The 17,860-nt window shown below is 49.3% G+C and overlaps 1 protein-coding gene across 1 annotated transcript; it reads left to right on the top strand.

Annotated features, from left to right (window-relative positions):
• Window positions 1-1,600: 1,600 nt before the first annotated feature.
• CLEC4F (C-type lectin domain family 4 member F) lies at window positions 1,601-11,334 on the top strand. The gene is made up of 6 exons (XM_060116948.1): window positions 1,601-1,661; window positions 2,496-2,612; window positions 3,910-5,028; window positions 9,705-9,856; window positions 10,763-10,881; window positions 11,259-11,334. Exons 1-6 carry the CDS (start codon window positions 1,601-1,603, stop codon window positions 11,332-11,334), a joined length of 1,644 nt encoding a protein of 547 aa, XP_059972931.1.
• Window positions 11,335-17,860: the final 6,526 nt, after the last annotated feature.

Here is a 17,860-nt window from a genome sequence, read left to right as displayed (position 1 = left end):
AGACCCCACAGGTTAGGGGCTCAGTCCCACAAGACCACCCCAACTTCAGATGCCACGTGCAAGTAGGCTCTCCAGGCAACCACACTTCTGCCCAGCCGACGGCAAATCTGGGGAACCCCATGACCCCTCTCAGGTCGATAATTCACTAGAATGACTCACAGAACTCAGGAAAACACTGTAATTACCTTTTTTTTTTTTTTTTTGGTACGCAGGCCTCTCACTGTTGTGGCCTCTCCGGTTGCGGAGCACAGGCTCCGGACGCGCAGGCTCAGCGGCCATGGCTCACGGGCCCAGCCGCTCCGCGGCATGTGGGATCTTCCCGGCCGGGGCACGAACCCGTGTCCCCTGCATCGGCAGGCGGACTCTCAACCACTGCGCCACCAGGGAAGCCATGTAATTACTATTAAAGTTTATGATGAAGGATACAAATGAAGAGCCCCATGAAGAGGTACAGAGGTACAGAAGGGGCCTGGCAGCATGGGAGCCTCTGTCTCCATGGAGGTGGGGTGCAACGCCCTTCTAGTATGTGGGCGTGTTCACCAGCCAGGAAACTTCTTGAAAACTCCTTGAATCTCTCATGGTGTTTATAAGCTTTTATACCCCAATAAGAGAGGTGAGAGTTCAGTCTTTCTGAGACTATCTCCCATCATCTAGAAGCTCTCTAGGGGTCTATTCTCAGTCCCCTTGTTAGCATAAACTCAAGTGTTGTTGAAAAGCGTTTGTTTTGAATAACAAAAGACACTCCTGTCGCCAGAAAATTCCAAGTTTTTAAGAGCTCTGTTCTAGGGACCGGGACCGAGATGAAATATGTTTTTTATTCCACTAGAATCCCTTTCTTGTCATGCCAGGTGTGAGGTCCTGAGTGGGCAGAGAGTCACCTTAGCCCTTCCTTTGACCTGCAAACACCTGCTTACACTGACTTAGCCTCCTCCCTTACCCGACCGCCTGTTATTTAAGAGCATCTGGGGCTGGGATTAAGAGTCAGCCATGGGGGCTTCCTTGGTGGCGCAGTGGTTGAGAGTCCGCCTGCTGATGCAGGGGACACGGGTTCGTGCCCCGGTCCGGGAAGATCCCACACGCTGCGGAGCGGCTGGGCCCGTGAGCCATGGCCGCTGAGCCTGCGCATCCGGAGCCTGTGCTCCGCAACAGGAGAGGCCACAACAGTGAGAGGCCCACGTAACGGAAAAGAGTCAGCCATGGGTCACAAGGATGTTTTTTCTGCAAAGCTGAGAAGGAACCCCTGACCTCCTCCTAAGTGGCCGGTGAAAAGTGTCTGTGACATTGGGGCAGAGGTTAGTGTTTGGGGCTACACTGGAGCACGGAGAGGGGGCGGATGGGCCTGAGGGGAGGGCAGAGGCTGGTGCTGAGGGAGAGGGAGAATGGGGGTGCAGACTGGCGCCTGGGAGCCTTGAGGGGAAGAGCCCAGCTGGGGCGCTTCTGCAAAGTCAGCAGCGGAGGGAGGCAGGCACAGCTGGTTAGGAATGACTCAGGAGCATATAAATCCGGGTATTGCAGCTTCACTTCCCATCACTGCTGGCCCGCAGCGTGGCCTTTAGGAGCCCGGGGCAGGGAGTAGCACTGGAGGATGAAGGAAGCAGAGATGAGGGGTGACGAGGCCCGCTTCTGCACAGGAAACCAGAGTGTCTCCCTGTGCTCCCGAGGTGAGAAAACGGGGGCCCCAGCCCGTCATCACCAGGGACCAGCCTGCTGGGCCCCAGCCCTCCGCCGTTTTCCTCAGCCCCTGCCTGGCAGGCTCAGTGTTGGCTCAGCTTCCAGAATTAGCAGGCAGGGCAGAAGGTGCTTCAGGTGAGGACAGACAGCCTGCGGCCCACACTCAGTCTCCATGTGAAATCTCCCCGGACCCTTTTCCTTGGGGATGGCAACCTGGCAAGAGAAAGAGAGTGAGCTTTGAATTTAGGGGACCTGGCTTTGAACGCCATCTCTGCACACTGGGCTGGTCCCATGAGGCCTCAGGGACTCCGGGCTGCCGTCTCTCCCACTTCGAGTGGGTTTCCCTGTACACTCAGCCCCCAGACTCCCAGGCATAGCCCTTTTTAGGACACTCGTGGTGGACTTTCTGACCCAGCCGGGGAGACTCCAGGACTGACCCATGTCAGCCCCCAAGGGCTCTGCGTCTCACTCATGGAGGATCCATGGAGCAAGGCTGGCCCTGGGGCGCTGAGGTCAGAGTTCCTGCTGGGTCTCCTGCCCTCCCTCTTTCTGCTTTCATTCAAACGACACCTTGGTCGTGCCAGGTTCTGTGCCCTGGGCACGCCTTCCAGGCTCCGGGCTGTGGTCTTCTCTTAGCCTTTATGTTGCTACCACAGACTCCACGAGCCCTGGTGCACGTCTCCGAGCACTCACTGCCCTTCCCCACGGTAAGTGTGGCAAGTGCTCTCAGCCCCAGCAGACAGCCAGGAGAGGGAGCCCAAGGCGCGGAGACTGTCTGCTCGCACAGCACAGTCTCGTCCCGGACCCTGGCTTCTCCCCTGCAGGGCTGGACCCCGGGGCAGTGGCTCCTGCAGCCCCCAAGATGCCGAGGTGTTTGCAGGCCACCCTGGCCTTTGTGGCCGTGACCGTGGTCTCCTCTCTTGTGGCTCTCTTCATTGTGGGTAAGCTCCTAGGTGACCCAAACTTGGCTCACTCTCTCTCCTTCCTGCATCAAGGTCCCAAAGAGCCCCAGATGTACGCCCTCTACTCCCAGGAGGGTCATTCCACCTCTAGTCCCAGGTCCAAACCAGAGCTTTCCTGGGACCTGACCAAGGCCTGTCCAAGGGGGGCCTCCCAAGAGATGAGGCCCATAAGGGGAGCTCCGAGGGGTCCTTGGTGTCACCTTCCCCCATCCCCCCGGGAACCCTGAGTGGAGGTAGGGCAGCCTGTTCCTCCAGGCTCAGTGCTGAGGGATTATGCTGACCTGGGAATGGGGTATCTCAGCTCTACAGCACCTAAGACCTGCACTGGAGACACACGCCTCCCTCCAAGACTTTCCGGAAGACAACAGTACTGGGCAGTTCCTCAAGGCACCCGACTGTAAGTAGCCACGGTAGGGGGTGGGTGGGAGGGAACTGGGACCTTGGATGCCCAGACCCTTAGGACACGCTTCTTCCCTGATACCCTCAGGGCCACGCTCCTCACAGAAAGGCATTATCTTGTTTTATTTAATGGATTTTTTGAGGTATAATTGGCACATAATAAAGTATACACATTTAAAGCCTACAAACTAAGTTGTTTTTTTTTTTTTTCCGATATGCAGGCCTCTCACTGTTGTGGCCTCTCCCATTGCGGAGCACAGGCTCCGGACGCGCAGGCTCAGCGGCCATGGCTCACGGGCCCAGCCGCTCCGTGGCATGTGGGATCTTCCCAGACCGGGGCACGAACCCGTGTCCCCTGCATTGGCAGGCGGACTCTCAACCACTGCGCCACCAGGGAAGCCCTGGCCTACATTTTTTTAGGTAGTAAAAATTGTGTATCAAGAGGCTTCATGCTTAGTGTACAAATACAGTGTAGGACTAAATATGGGCTTTATTCATACCTATTTTCTTTACCATAATGACCCATCTAGTGGTGAAATTTCAGTGGAATTAAACATCAACAGCTCTCAATGATATAATCAGTTATTTTCAAGTTCAATTACAATGGCAAAATGATCCAGTAGGTGAGTATTTCAATCCTTCTGCTCCCCCCAGTTCACATGGGATAGTTGAGTAGGCCTTTATTTCGTTTTTGTGTTTACATTCTCAGGCGGCCATTCCCAGGGTCTGGGTGGTTACAGGCTGCTTGAGGAGAACTCAGGGTTGTGCCATAGACATTTCCCTTGGAAATCTTAAGAACACTCTGGTTGGCCCATGTAATGAAAGGCTTCCCTATGTAATGGGCCTCTTAGCTGCCTTCTCCATTTCCTCCTTCCAGATCCCTACCACTTTGGCAGGAAGGCAGAGCTGCAAGAGGCTATCCAGATGTTTAAAGGGCACATGGAGAATTCCAGCACCTGGAGCGTGGAGATCCAGATGTTGACGTGCAGAGTGGACAATGTCAGTTCTCAGATCCAGATGCTCAGTGGTCATCTGGAAAGTGCCAGTGCTGACCTCCAGATGGTAAAAGGCATCTTAAAGGATGCCAGCACCTTGAGTTTCCAGACCCAGATGTTAAGAAGTTCCTTGGAGGGGACCACTTCTGAGATGCAGAAGCTAAAGGGAGATCTGGAAGAGACACAAGCTTCACATTCCCAGATCCAGAGTTTCTTAAAAGGCAGTTTAGAAAACACTAGCACTGAGCTCCATATGTTAAGCAGAGGCTTAGAAAATGCCAACACGGAGATCCAGGTGTTGAAGGCAGGGTTAGAAACAGCAGATGCTCAGGTCCGATTGGCAAACAGTAGTTTAAAGAATGTTAATGCCCAGATCCATGTTTTGAGCGGCAATCTGGATAGTGTCAATGATTTAAGGGCCCAGCAGAAAGTTTTAAGAAGTAGTTTGGAAGGTGCTACTGCTGAGATGCAGAAGCTAAAGGGAAGTCTGCAAAATACAAATGCTTTAAACTCCCAGACCCAGACCTTTATAAAAGGCAGCTTAGGCAACACCAGTGCTGAGATTCAGGTATTAAGAGGTCATTTGGAAAGGGCTGGCGATGAGATTCGCCTGTTAAAAAGAGATTTGGAAACTGTCACTGCCCAGACCCAAACAGTAAATGGTCACCTGGAACAGACAGACGCTGAGATGCGAGTATTAAAAACAGAGCTAGAAAGCGCCATTGCCTTAAGTTCCGAGATTCAGGTGTTAGATGGTCTTTTGAGAAACGCCAGCCGAGAGATACAGACCTTAAAACAAGGAATGAAGGATGCTACGGACTTAAATTCCAAGACCCAGATGTTAGAAAGAAATCTGCAGGAGGCCAGAGCTGAGGTCCACAGGTTGAAAGAGGATTTGGAGAACACCAAAGCACTGACTACGAAAATCCAGGAGGAGCAGGGTAGCCTGGAGACCCTCCGTGCAGCCTCTGCTTCGCAGGAGCAGCTCCAGAGGACCCAAAGTAAGTTGGAGGGGGGCTGGGGAGGGTAGCGCCTCCTGTCCCTTCAGGCTTTTGCTTACTTCTACATGCACCCCCCTGGGAAGAAGTGTGGGTGCTGGAGAGGGGCGGGACCCCACCAAAGGCGGCATAATCCCTGCTTATCATCTGACCAGAGTGACAAAACAAACACCTGGGAAACAAATGAGATCTGGTGGAGGTGTGCAATAGGGACAGAGTGTGCTAGCAGGCCCAGACAGCCTGATTTCCGACTTCCTGCTAGCCCAGATGCTGTGATTTTCCTCAAGTTGTTCACCTTCTCTGAGCTTCACTTTTCTCATCTGCAAAGTGGAGACACTAATATCTGCTTCACAGTGAGGATCCAATGAGTTAACACATATAAAGCATTTAACTAAGTGCCCAGCATTCTTGCATTCATCTTACAAAAATGTTTTGAGGCCCTAGGATGTGTCAGGAGCATAAAGATGAACAAGATGTGATGCCCACCCTTGAAGCTTGCAGGCGGGTGGAGCAGCCTTGCACAAAATGCGTCAGAGGTGCTATGTGGGGAGCAGGTCTAAAAACTGGGGTTGGGGAGGAGCAAAAAAGAAGGAAAAGAAGGGATCTTCTCCGGGCTGATGTCCTCTGGTGTAGACAAGGATCTTCCAAAGGGGGAGGAAATCTTCTGGGGGAGAAAGGATCAAAAGATGCGTCAATGGTAATTTGGCCCTTGAACTGAGTCCTGAAGAACCAGTAGGTGCTCGCCAAGCAGATAGGATAAGGGAACAGCAGGTCACAGGCATGGAGCTGTGAACCATGAGGTTCAAGAAACTTCAGGCAGTTCTGTCTGACTGGACTGTGGCCAAGTGGGTGGTTGATGAGGCACAGGCTGAAAAGACAGTAGGCAGGGGCCAGAGTGGTGGCTTTCAAACTGTTTTGAATGTAACCACAGCATGAAATCCATTTTACATTGTGACCCAGTATAACTATGTGTCACACACACACACACACACACACACACACACACATTTCAGAAAGCAAAACTTTTACCACATGAATGGTAATAGTTTATATTTTATAATCTATTATTTATAATAGATTATAATCTACTTTAATAGTTTATAATCTATTCTCCAAAAAACCCTACAACCTCAATACAACCCATTAGTGGGTTGATGACTGTGGCTGGAAAAACACTATGTGAGGAAGGGAGGCAGACCTGGAGAGACACCAGCTAGATGTGGAAGGCCTCTGAGCTTGGGTTTCTTTTTTTAAAAAATATATTTTTAAATTAAAAAAATGTTTACTTATTTGGCTTCATTGGATCTTAGTCGTGGCACGCGGGCTCTTTAGTTGCAGCATGCGAACTCTTCGTTACGGCATGTGGGATCTAGTTCCCTGACCAGGGATTGAACCCAGGCCCCCTGCATTGGGAGTACAGAGTCTTAGTCACTGGACCACCAGGGAAGTCCCTGAACTGGGGTTTTGTCCTTCAGGAAATGAGGATCTATCGAAGGGCTTCAAGGAGGCTGGCTAGATGGGTCTCCAGGCTGAGACAGGGAATAAAAGAGGAAGACAAGCAGCGAGATTTGGACATACTGAGTCTGAGATGCTTTGGGGGAATTCAAGTGGCCATCATCTGCAGGCTGTCTGGAGTGTAGGAGAGGGGCCCTGCTGCACACAGAGATGCAGGAGCCCTGGGTATGCTGGTTCTGGTTGTGGCAGTGGGAGTGGGGAGTTTGCATGAGATAAAATGCTTCGTGAGAAGGAGGCTGAGGGTGGAAACAGGAAGTCAAGAAGGGTGGCAAGAAGGGAAAGAGGTGTTTTTGAAGGAGACTGGAGAAGGCAGTCTCAGAGGCAGGAGGAGAACTAGGAGATGTACAGTTGGGGAAGCCAAGGAAGGAGAGCATTTCAAGAAGGGAGTGGCTAGTTCTGGCAAATACCTAAGAGAGGCCAGGTAAAAAATCAATAAGCAACCACGAACTTCAGGCAATTAGTAAGTCATTGGAATAAAGTTTCAGTGGAGAGTTGTATGTGGCCTGGAGGCCAGACCATGGTCAGTAGGGCGTGAATGAGAGATTAGGTGTCCAAGTCATTCAGGGGCCTTAGCTGAGAAGAGGAGAGAGATGAGGCCTAGGTGAAGGGGATGGAAGGGTAGAAGGAGGGATTAAAAAACAACCTGTATCTTTCATACTAATATCACAAAACTTACATATTAATTATAGACAATGTGGCAAATATTGAAAAATAGAAAGATGAGACTATGACAACTTGTATTTCTGTAAAAATGTCTATTTTTACAATAAGAACCCACTGCTAATATTTTGGTGAACTTCCTTGAGAGGGATTTTCTAAATTAGGATAGGCTTGATCTGCGGGTCAGAAAAAGGCACCAGCAAAGAGGGAGGAGATTGAAGGAGAGAGAAACTGGAGTGGGGGTGTGTTGGGGAGACAGTGTTGGATGGGGGGAGACAGAAAGAGAGAGAGAGGAGAGAATGAAATGCACAGCTGAGTGATTGGCCTTGAAGGGTTGGGATAGTACTTGAACCTCTGAGGCTGGGAGGGGAGGAGGTGTGGAAGTAGATGTTCACCCAGGTTTGCAGATGTGGGTACATGACACTGAGGGAGCTTGATATTTAGTGGTGTCTCTGTAAAGCAGGAGGTCCCTGGTGAGAGAAGAGGGAGGGAGCTGTGAGGGAGGGGGCCATTTGGAGCATCTGCTGAAAAGATGGGGCTGACAAGTGAGGGGCTTGACAGACAGCACTGAGGACCAGCTCTACTGTTTTGCCCTGCTGCCCTCTGTCAGAAGCCTGGAAGTCTTCCCTTCTTAATGACTCTCCTATGCTGTCCTCTTAACTCCCTCCTATATCTTGCTGCTGCTTTGGTACGGACCAATGCTTCTCCACCTTGGGGACACACTGGAATCACCCAATGAGCTTTTTAAAAATGATGCCTGTAATGAACCTCCAGAACTCTGACTTTTCTCTGGGGAGAGGGGTGATTCTGGGATGCAGCCTGGGCATCAGAGTTTTTTAAAAAGCTCCCTAGGTGGTTCTAATGGGCAGTCAGGGCTAAGAACCATTAGTTTAACTTTTTCTTAAAGGGCCACACAGTCGATATTTTGAGCTTTTGGCTGAACAGTCTCTGTTGTAACATCTCTGCTGTTGTAATGATAAAGCAGCCAAAGACAGTCTGTAAACTAAAGGGCACGGCTGTGTTCCAATAAAACTCTATTTATAAAAAGAAGCTGCTGGTAGGCTGTAGTTTACCAGTCCTTGGTTCAGACTGCTGTTTCTCAGACTTTGGAGTGTATCAGAATCACCTGGAGAGTTTGTTAAGATGCAGATTGTCAAAAAACAATTTTGGATTCAGCTGGTCTGGGGTGAGTCTGAGAATCAGCATTTCTACCAAGTTCCCAGGTGCTGATGCTGACGGTCCTGGGACCACACTTTGAAAACCCCTGGTTTACACACTCACCATTTATTATTCAGACGTTACAATTGTGTTTAATTGGTGTCTCTGTCCCAATTAAGATTGCGTTCTTCCTGTTGAGCATCCACACCATTACCAGGTTGACATTTTTACAGTGCAAATCTAAGCATATCATGATCCTTCTTTAAAACCCTTCAGGGCTTCCCACTGCTCACAGGAAAAATCTTCCAAACTCCTTTACATGGGATGTGCTGGTGAACCTGTCCGTGTTCACTTCCCATCCCTTGTGCACTGACCATTCCAGTACTTGAACAGATCAGGCTATGCCATGCTGTTTCACACCTTCATGCTTTTGTGACTACTCTGTCCCCTGCCTGGAATGCTCTCCTTGGCACTGCCTATCTGGCACAATCTTCCTCAGTCTTGTAAGACTCAGCTCAAGTGACCTCTCACCTAAGGTGTCCTTCCTGAGCCCCACTTCCCGCCCAGGTGAAATAGACCACACCCTCTTTTGTGCCTCTAACATGCATTGGTTTTCAATCAATGCATCTTCAACACCTTTTTGAGCATCTGTCTCATTTACTAGACAGTAATTTCCTTGAGGGCATGAATCATGTCTTATTGATTTCTCTATAACAGTCCCTGATTCATAGAAGTTGAGGAATGTTGAACAAAAGAATAGATGAATGAATAAGTGAGTCTATTTTGGCACCATTTCAAGCAGCTGTGATAAGGATGATGTTAAAGAAGAGAGTGTCAGGACAGGGAGAGATGAATGAATCAGGGCGTGTGCTCACGGGATGAGCTATTAGAGTCTGAAATTGTGAGGTCTGGCAGACCAGGGGATGAAAAGGTCCCAAGTGTGGTCCTGGGTGTGGGCAGCTGAAGTGGATGGAGATGAAGTCAAGGAAATGAGGGAAGCTACAGGTTGGCTGTGCACTCCCCCAGGGAAATGGCAGGAATTGAGGTGCAGAGAACTGTCAGGTGATAGCAATGAGTTGGGAAAGAGGGTAGTATAGCTAGGAAGCAGGAGCCTCGAAAGAGTATTGCTGGGTAGCAGAGCTGTCTGAATATCCCCGGAGTGATGGAGCCAGATGTCCTGAGCTGCTGCTGAGTAGTGGGCTGGGGGTGAACCCTCCCAGACCATGCCCCTGTAGCACTGGGCATCAAGCATTGCATGGGCTTGTGACCCTCAGTGGTCAGTCCCTGGACAGATCAGGATCCACAGCCAGCTCCTGGTTCTCTCTCCTCCCCGACCTTTGCTCCAGATCAACTCCTCCAGCTGATCCTGCAAGGCTGGAAGTCCTACAGTGGGAGCTTGTATTACTTTTCTCATGCCAAGAAGACTTGGGAGGAGGCTGAGCAGTTCTGTGTGTCCCAGGGAGCCCACCTGGCCTCGGTGACCTCTGAGGAGGAGCAGGTCAGAGCTGTGGGCTTGGGGTGGTGCTGCTGGGGTTGATGTGGGAGCAGGGACTTTGGTGCTTTGGCCTTCCCCCTCTTGGAGTGGGCATGGCAGAGATCTCCATGTCTCCTCTGTCCGTCAGGGAGCAAATATTTATTGAATTGTGATGAGCATCTTGCTCTGGAGGTAGAAGCACTGACAGCAAACCCCAATGTCCTCAGTGAATGAGGGAGACGCCCAGAGGAGTCAGCAGAGAGGAAGGGCAGAGGGAGGTGGCACCAAGTGACTGCCCTTAATGTGTCGGGCGCAACCTTCCCTCCCCATTCCCTCATTTTCCTCTCAGTCTTCCTCTCCAGTTGTCAATCTTGATTTTAATGTCAGTTCATCTAATGGCTATGGAAGGCCCATGAGCAGAAGATGCAGGCTTCTTGGGAAGGCCAGACACACATATGAGTTTGAGGACCACCAAAGGCAATAGAGCCCCAGAGTGGCCCATATGCCGAAGGCTCTTATCAGAAGTTACTAGAGTTACTGTCAAGGGCCCACTGTAGGTTTGGTCAAATTTAACTTACAGACCTGTCCAACCCTTGTGATTCTCCTGAGACTGTTCGTGTCTGCCCGTCAAAGGACATGTTATTTTGTAAAACACATCTTCTTAAAAAAACTGTGACCAGATCTGTCTTTGTCCCAGTAAGGCCACACTCCTCATCAGGTCAACATGGGAGAAGCTGGACTTCCCTGAGGTGACCTGGCTGCTGCCCTGGATCTGGAAAACCATGGAACGCATAGGGAGGGGACCCAGCTCCTGGAAAGTGGGCTTCATGTCCCTGGGACTAGGGAGGGCGTGGCTTCGATTCCTCTTCCACGCGGCCTGGTGAACAAGCTCCTCACACAAGGTCACACGACCCTGCCTTTCCTCCACAGGCATTTCTGATACAGTTCACGAGTGCCTCTTACCACTGGATTGGCCTCACTGACAGCGGTTTGCAGGGCTTCTGGCGCTGGACAGATGGCACAACATTCAATAGTGCCAGGAGCAGTGCGTGAGTTCAGCCACTGTCTGGTGCCATCCCAGGCACTGTCTTGGGCAGGTCTGGCTAGAGACTCTGTCCTGTGTGTGTATCCCTGCCCATGAAGTGTTAGTGTTCTGTGTGATATATGTGTATGACGTGTGTGTGTGTGTGATGTGTGTGTGAAGTGTGTGTATATATGATTGTGTGGGTGATGTGTGTGTGTGTATCATGTGTGTGGTGTGTGTATGATGTGTGTGTACACCAGCATAGCTGTGATCCTTGCCTGGACCCCTCCACAGGGGCGTCAGAACAGGACAGGTCCTGGGGCTGGCAGGCAGCCTATGAGTGGGTCTTTCTGTTTTGTTGTGTTTTGTTTGTTTTTGCCTATCCTATACCCTACTACTTAGGCCTGGTCCCAAGGAGCTTTGCCCCCATCTGAAGGTATCTGAATATGAATTCTGGGGTGGGGACTTGCAGCTTTAGACACCCTTCCCGTCCCTCCATTCTCAGTAACTAAGGACAACCTCAGCAGAGCCATCCTGAGGGCACCACTGGCCCCATCCTGGGGCTACCAGGGTATTGGGGACCTGTGTCACTTCAGCTCCTTATGCCACAGCAGGGCAAAGGGACACTTCTTTTATCTAGCAGAATAAAGCCCTCTTGTTTCCAGGTTTTGGGACAAGAATCAGCCGGACAACTGGCGACACAGGAATGGGCATACGGAAGACTGTGTTCACATGCAGCTGAAGTGGAATGACATGTACTGTAACGCCCTCTACCACTGGGTCTGCAAGAAGCCCGTGGGCCGGATGTAGTCTGAGGGCAGGCGGAGCTGAGCCCCTTCTGCAGGATGCCTTGGGAGCCTCTGAACTCAGCTTGCTCTCTGGGGCCTTCCATTTGGCCTTTGTTTCTCCTGCCCTGTCCTTCTGAAAAAAATCTTTCCAACGTGTTTACCTCATGTGACCCAGCACAAGCAATATCTCCTCAAGGCAAGAGCCTTGTTTTGCCTCTGTATCTCCCTTGGCAACCAGCACAGGCCTGTCAGACAGCAGGTCCTCAATAAACATTCGGATGAACGAAAGTTTGGACTTGTCTCTGGGACAGCTGCCAGGCTCGCTTCTCCCTGCCTTGGTTCTCCTTCCCTCAGGGTCCCTTCTGTCTTGAAACAAGCATATCTTGTTTAAGGGCTTTATAGCTAGGAACTTCCAGTTGGTTTGTTGAAAACAGCAGAGGTTTAACACAAACTACAGGGAGTTGGTAGGGGTACAAATTCCCAGGAAGTCATAGACACCCCAGGTGTTCTCTGTACTTTCTTTGTAGAAGATGGGACTGGAGCTGGAATTTTCCAACCCTTTAAATAACTCCAAAAACTCACTTCTCTCGAGTTGCTGGCTTTATCTTGTCTTCGGACTTTTAACCCTCAGAGCCATTTCTCTGACTCTTCCTGTCCCCATTCACCCTTCCAGGGACTCAGCTTTCTGCCAGCTCAACTAAGAATGAGAATTTCTAGACCAGTTTTTTTTTTTTTTTTTTTTTTTGGTGGTACACGGGCCTCTCACTGTTGTGGCTTCTCCCTCTGCGGAGCACAGGCTCCGGACGCGCAGGCTCAGCAGCCATGGCTCACGGGCCCAGCCGCTCTGCGGCATATGGGATCTTCCCGGACCGGGGCATGATCCCGTGTCCCCTGCATCGGCAGGCAGACTCTCAACCACTGCGCCACCCGGGAAGCCCTCTAGACCAGTTTTATTTTGCCTCAAATACTGGAATCCCATCCTAGGCCTGCCCACGGAATGCTACACAAAGTTCTGGAGCTCTTTCTCTTCATTACTCTCCTTTACACTCTGCTCCCAAATTCTGGAATGCTCAGTCTCCCCAAACTCCCATCTTTCTCTCCTCAGCTTAGTGAGACTGCCGCGCCCTGTGTGGCGCCCTTTCCCCGGCATTGTGGTCTGGAAAAATGCTCCAGGAAGAAATCCAGGGAGGGTCTTGGGCTCATCCAGTCAAATCCCGGTTTTGCTCTGCCTGTTATCTGATGTCTGAAAACAATAGTTGCATGTGTTTTGTCTAGTTTTCTGGTTGCTTACAGCAGAAGGGCTGGTCCAGTGACTCCATCATGACCAGAATTAGAAATCTGTTCTTTTATGATATCTTTGGCTGAACTGGACTTTAATCCGTTTGTATTCATTTTTTTCTTTTTCTTTTTTTCTTTCTTTTTTTTTTTTTTTTGCGGTACTCAGACCTCTCACTGTTGTGGCCTCTACCGTTGCGGAGCACAGGCTCCGGACGCGCAGGCTCAGTGGCCATGGCTCACGGGCCCAGCCGCTCCGCGGCATGTGGGATCTTCCCGGACTGGGGCACGAACCTGTGTCCCCTGCATCGGCAGGCGGACTCCCAACCACTGCGCCACCAGGGAAGCCCTGCTTTAACTTTTTCAAAAATTTTTAGATCCGTTTGTGGGCGGGGCTTGGTTATTGGTGGATTTCACTAAAGGGCATAAGGTGGTTAGCTGGATTTTTCACTGGAGCATCCCTGCTGCAGTTACTCCAATGGCCGTGGAGGGATCTTCAGAAAGGAATTCCCCAAACATTTGGGAAATAGAAGCTCAACTGCCAGCATTTCCACAGAGGGGAAAGGGGTCCAGGCATCTCACTCTTTGGTACAGAGATGGCCCCTGAGTGCCCCTGCTTTCAGTCTGGCTGTGCAGACCTCTCTGCATATAAACTGCCCTTCTGCAGTGCAGGGGATTTCCTAGTTACAGGAGGTGGAGGAGGGGCTGTGTAAGCTCTAAACGGTCTTCATAAAACTTTCAATTGATTCTCCAATTTTTAGTCTGCCCTGCACCCCTGCCTTCAGAGGTAACTGCTACTTCAGGGTTGTGAACTTACTGGGTTGTCATCATTTTTATTCACTTTACTCACTAGTGCCAGTTTGAGTTCCATTTTCTCAGTTCTGCTAAGTCAGTTACCACTCATCCACCCATTACCAACTTCCAAGTTTTGTTGAAATTTCTTATCTGCTGTTGATTTTTCTTCCATTCTCTTTGTCATTGTGGGTGTTTCTTATTTTTATTCCCTTACTGTCATTATAGTAGATTTTCAGAGAAAACAGACATGAATGTGGACATTGAATCTACCTCTTTCAACAGGAAACTCATTATATTCTCTAATAGGATATTATGGTATTAAGGAAAGCTATTAATTTTGCATATTTATCATATTTAAAACATGTTATTGAATACATACGTAAGAACACTAGTTCTTTCTTCTTTCTAGTTAATTGCATTGGGGTTTTGGATAAAAAACATTATTTGCAAGTAATGATAACTGCAATTGTACTTTTCTGGAATTTATACCTTATTTCTTTTTCTTTTGTTACTGTATTGGTAAGACCTCCAGAAAAATGTTAACTAGTAGTAGTGATGGCTGGCATGCTTGTGTTGTTCCTGACATTAACATGACTATTTCCAGTTTTACACTAAGTTGTTTGTTGTTGATTTCTGATAATTACCTTTCATAAAGTGAAGGAAATTTCCTTTAATTCCAAATAACCAGTGGTTATCTAAATTAAGGATGGATACTGAATTTTGTCAAATGGGTTTTCAGCATATACCAAAATATTAATTAAAATCTTATCCTTTTGGGAATTCCCTGGCAGTCCAGTGGTTAGGACTCCGTGCTTCCACTGCAGGGGGCACGGCTCTGATCCCTGGTCTGGGAACTAAGATCCCGCATGCTGTGCAGTGCGGCCAAAATAAATAAGTAAATAAGTAAACCATTAAAAAAACTTATCCTTTTATATGTTAGTATAATAAATTACGTTAGTAATTTCCTAATGATCAATTATCTTTGCAGTTTTTGAATAGAAACCTGATTGGTTATAGTATTAATTTAATATATTGCTAGATTTGATTTCCTGATAGTTGATTCCTTGGTATTTTGCAGCTATAGCAATATAGATATATAGAGAGATGGGTTTATTGTTTTATTTGTATGCATTTTTTTCTTTTAGGGTTTTCCTAGCTTACACAAAGAAAAGTAGAAGCCAGTATTAAATAATATGTCCCACTTTCTTAGAATTAACTGAGAGTTTCCTTGTGACCTAGTGTATCTTCAATTTTTATAAATGTTCCATAGGCATATTTGTTAGACTAGACTTGTAATGTTCATTATTCAGATAGTCTATATCCTCATTTATGTTCTGTCTACTCAGCCTACAAATTTCTCTAAGAGGGTTTTAACTCTCCCATGTTTAACATTTATCTATGGTTATCCACATTTATCTATGCTTTGCCACATTCTCAGATTTCTAATAGCTTTTTTTCTTTTAATTAATTTATTTATTTTATGGCTGCGTTGGGTCTTCATTGCTGCACGGGCTTTCTCTAGTTGCGGCGAGCAGGGGCTACTCTTCACTGTGGTGCGCGGGCTCCTTCTCATTGTGGTGACTTCTCTTGTTGCAGAGCACCGGCTCTAGGCGTGCACACATGCTCGGTAGTTGTGACGCACGGGCTTAGTTGCTCCGCGGCATGTGGGATCTTCCCAGACCAGGGCTCGAACCCGTATCCCCTGCATTGACAGTTGGATTCTTAACCACTGTGCTACCAGGGAAGCTGCCCTCAAATAGCTTTTGATTTAGGTATTTCAGTGTTACTTTGTTTAATGTCTAAAAAATTCATAACCATTGGGATGTCTCTGGTGGTCCAGTGATTAAGACTCCACACTCCCAACTCAGGGGGCATGGGTTCGATTACAGGTTGGGGAACTAAGGTCCCACATGCCTCATGGCTTGGCCAAAAAAAAAAAAAATCACAACCATTACATATACTTGAAGAATTTTACTTTTTATCCATATTCATTCAATCAAGGATTATTTACTGTGCTTCCACTATGTACCAAACACTCTTTTAGGTTTTGGGGATTCAACAGCAAACCAAACAGATAAAAATTCCAGCCTTCAGGGCTTCCCTGGTGGCCCAGTTGTTGAGAGTCTGCCGGCCGATGCAGGGGACTCGGGTTCGTGCCCCGTCCGGGAAGATCCCACATGCCACGGAGCGGCTGGGCCTGTGAGCCATGGCCGCTGAGCCTGCGCGTCCGGAGCCTGTGCTCCGCAACGGGAGAGGCCACAACAGTGAGAGGCCTGCGTACTGCAAAAAAAAAAAAAAAAAAAAATTCCAGCCTTCATGAAGCCGGCATTCCAGTAGGGAAGAGAGGTGGTTAGGACATCTGCCCCTTTCTCAGAGCCACAGGAAGGAGTCCTGTGGTGCTTGAAACCTGGGGCTGGGGACCTTCTGGAGTAGCAGCTGTTCACCCAGCCCTCCATGGTCTGTGGTCTAGAGCTAACAGAACAGGAACAGGTAAACCTGAAGGACTCTCTCTCCTGCTCACACTCCAGGGTCAATTCTCATGGCCGGGCTGGCCCTTTCTCTCCTCTAGAGGAGGTTCTGAAAGCTGCAGTCTCCTCAGGAAAGAGAAAGGCAGAGGAATTAAGTTCTCTGCAGATGGAGCAGAGACAATCTGGGGAGGCAGAGTGAATCCGCAGTTGTCCTGGGGGAAGCAGTCAGCTTGTCACCCTGTCCCCCTCTGCCTCCACTCAGATTGCATTGGTGGCAACAGCAGGCTGTGACAATTTCCGCCACCTGGGGGTGCCCACAGCCTTGTATCCCAGGGCCATGGTTTCCAGTCTTCCTCAGTAGCAGGACCCAACCTGATGAGGCTGGGGTCTGTCTACACATTGTGATTTAGGGGACAGCCGGAATCTGGCACAGGGAGGGGAAGGCATAGCCTTTTTGGCCGTCATGAAATGACCTTCGAGGCCTAGTTTTCTAGAATGATTTCTCAGTCAGGAGGGAGAACGCATTCTGGAGGAAGATGGCACAGCATCTTGAGGATGGAGGTCACTAGTTTAGAGGAAAAGGTCCCCCTACTTATTATAGTTGTAAATGCCAAGTGTCCTCTACCAACTAATGTCTCAGCCCTCCATGCTCCAGAACTCTTACAACACTTGCTCCCATATGCCCAGATTTGGGCCTGGGCCTTGACCAGGCCCTCCCCGTAAGCCTACACCATGCCTACTAGGAAGACCCTCTCTCTTTGTATTTTCTCACTTAGAAGGGCCAGTTATAAAGGGCTCTACCTCAATCTGCTACTAGCAATTCCTGCAGCTCAAAGCCAAACACCCCCAAGGACCCGCACTGCCAATGAAAGCTCCAGGCCCCAGTTAGAGTCACAGAAGAGTGAGGAGTTCTGGGCTGCTTTTTGGAGGGTGGTGGTGGTGATTTAGGATAGAACAAGGGGCTGCCAGCTGGGCCTCAAGAAGGCTTCTTCCTGCAGGACAAGGGCCCATGCAGCAGGGTATCCACAGCACAGCTGTGCCCCTCAGATCCCCTTACCCTCCCCCAAAGCAGCCTGGACCCCACTTCCTCTTGAACTTCCCAGAGGCCTGCTTTTGTTGCAATCTTACCCTTCTTCGATCTGACAAGAACTTCCCAGTCTCAGCTGTATAGATCCCAGGGCCAGGAATCTAGGCCCTCTTCAAAGTGGCTCCACCGAGCCTCTCATGGCCTCCTCGCTGCAGGGTCACTGGAACCGAGCCCTGGGCCTCAGTGCCCCTCAACCAGCTCTGACTGCAGTTCCTGCACTGTTGCTCAGAACATCCCTCTGCCTGGGTCACTTAGGATTTGTCTGTGTAATAGCCGAGTTTCTGGACATTCCATCTGGTTCATAAATCATCATTGCTATTCTCACCATCACTTCCAATGGGGTGGGAGTTACACGAGGCAAGAGAGGTTCGTGGTTGTAGAGCCAGGCTCTGTGGCCAGACTCTCTGGGCCCAGTCCCAGCTTTGCCCCTTTCTAGCTGCGGAAGCCGGTTACCTGACTTTTGTGTCTCAATTTCTTCTTCTGTGAGTAAATGAGAGTCACTCACTCTGGAGGCTGTTGTGTGAATTTAGAAAATTAGCACACATGATGAGCTTATAATAGTGCATGGCACCCAGATCCCACTGTATAAGC

Source organism: Mesoplodon densirostris, chromosome 14, assembly GCF_025265405.1.
Source record: "Mesoplodon densirostris isolate mMesDen1 chromosome 14, mMesDen1 primary haplotype, whole genome shotgun sequence".
NCBI lineage: Eukaryota > Metazoa > Chordata > Mammalia > Artiodactyla > Ziphiidae > Mesoplodon > Mesoplodon densirostris.
The sequence above is the reverse complement of the archived record's forward strand: the minus strand, read 5'-3'. Positions and strand labels throughout refer to the sequence as shown.

Coding starts and splice junctions, on each gene's coding strand:
- CLEC4F (XM_060116948.1), top strand. CDS start 1,601: ATGAGGGGTGACGAGGCCCGCTTCTGCACAGGAAACCAGAGTGTCTCC. Junction 1,662..2,495: donor TGTCTCCCTGTGCTCCCGAG/GTGAGAAAACGG, acceptor TCTCCCCTGCAG/GGCTGGACCCCGGGGCAGTG. Junction 10,882..11,258: donor AATAGTGCCAGGAGCAGTGC/GTGAGTTCAGCC, acceptor CCTACTACTTAG/GCCTGGTCCCAAGGAGCTTT.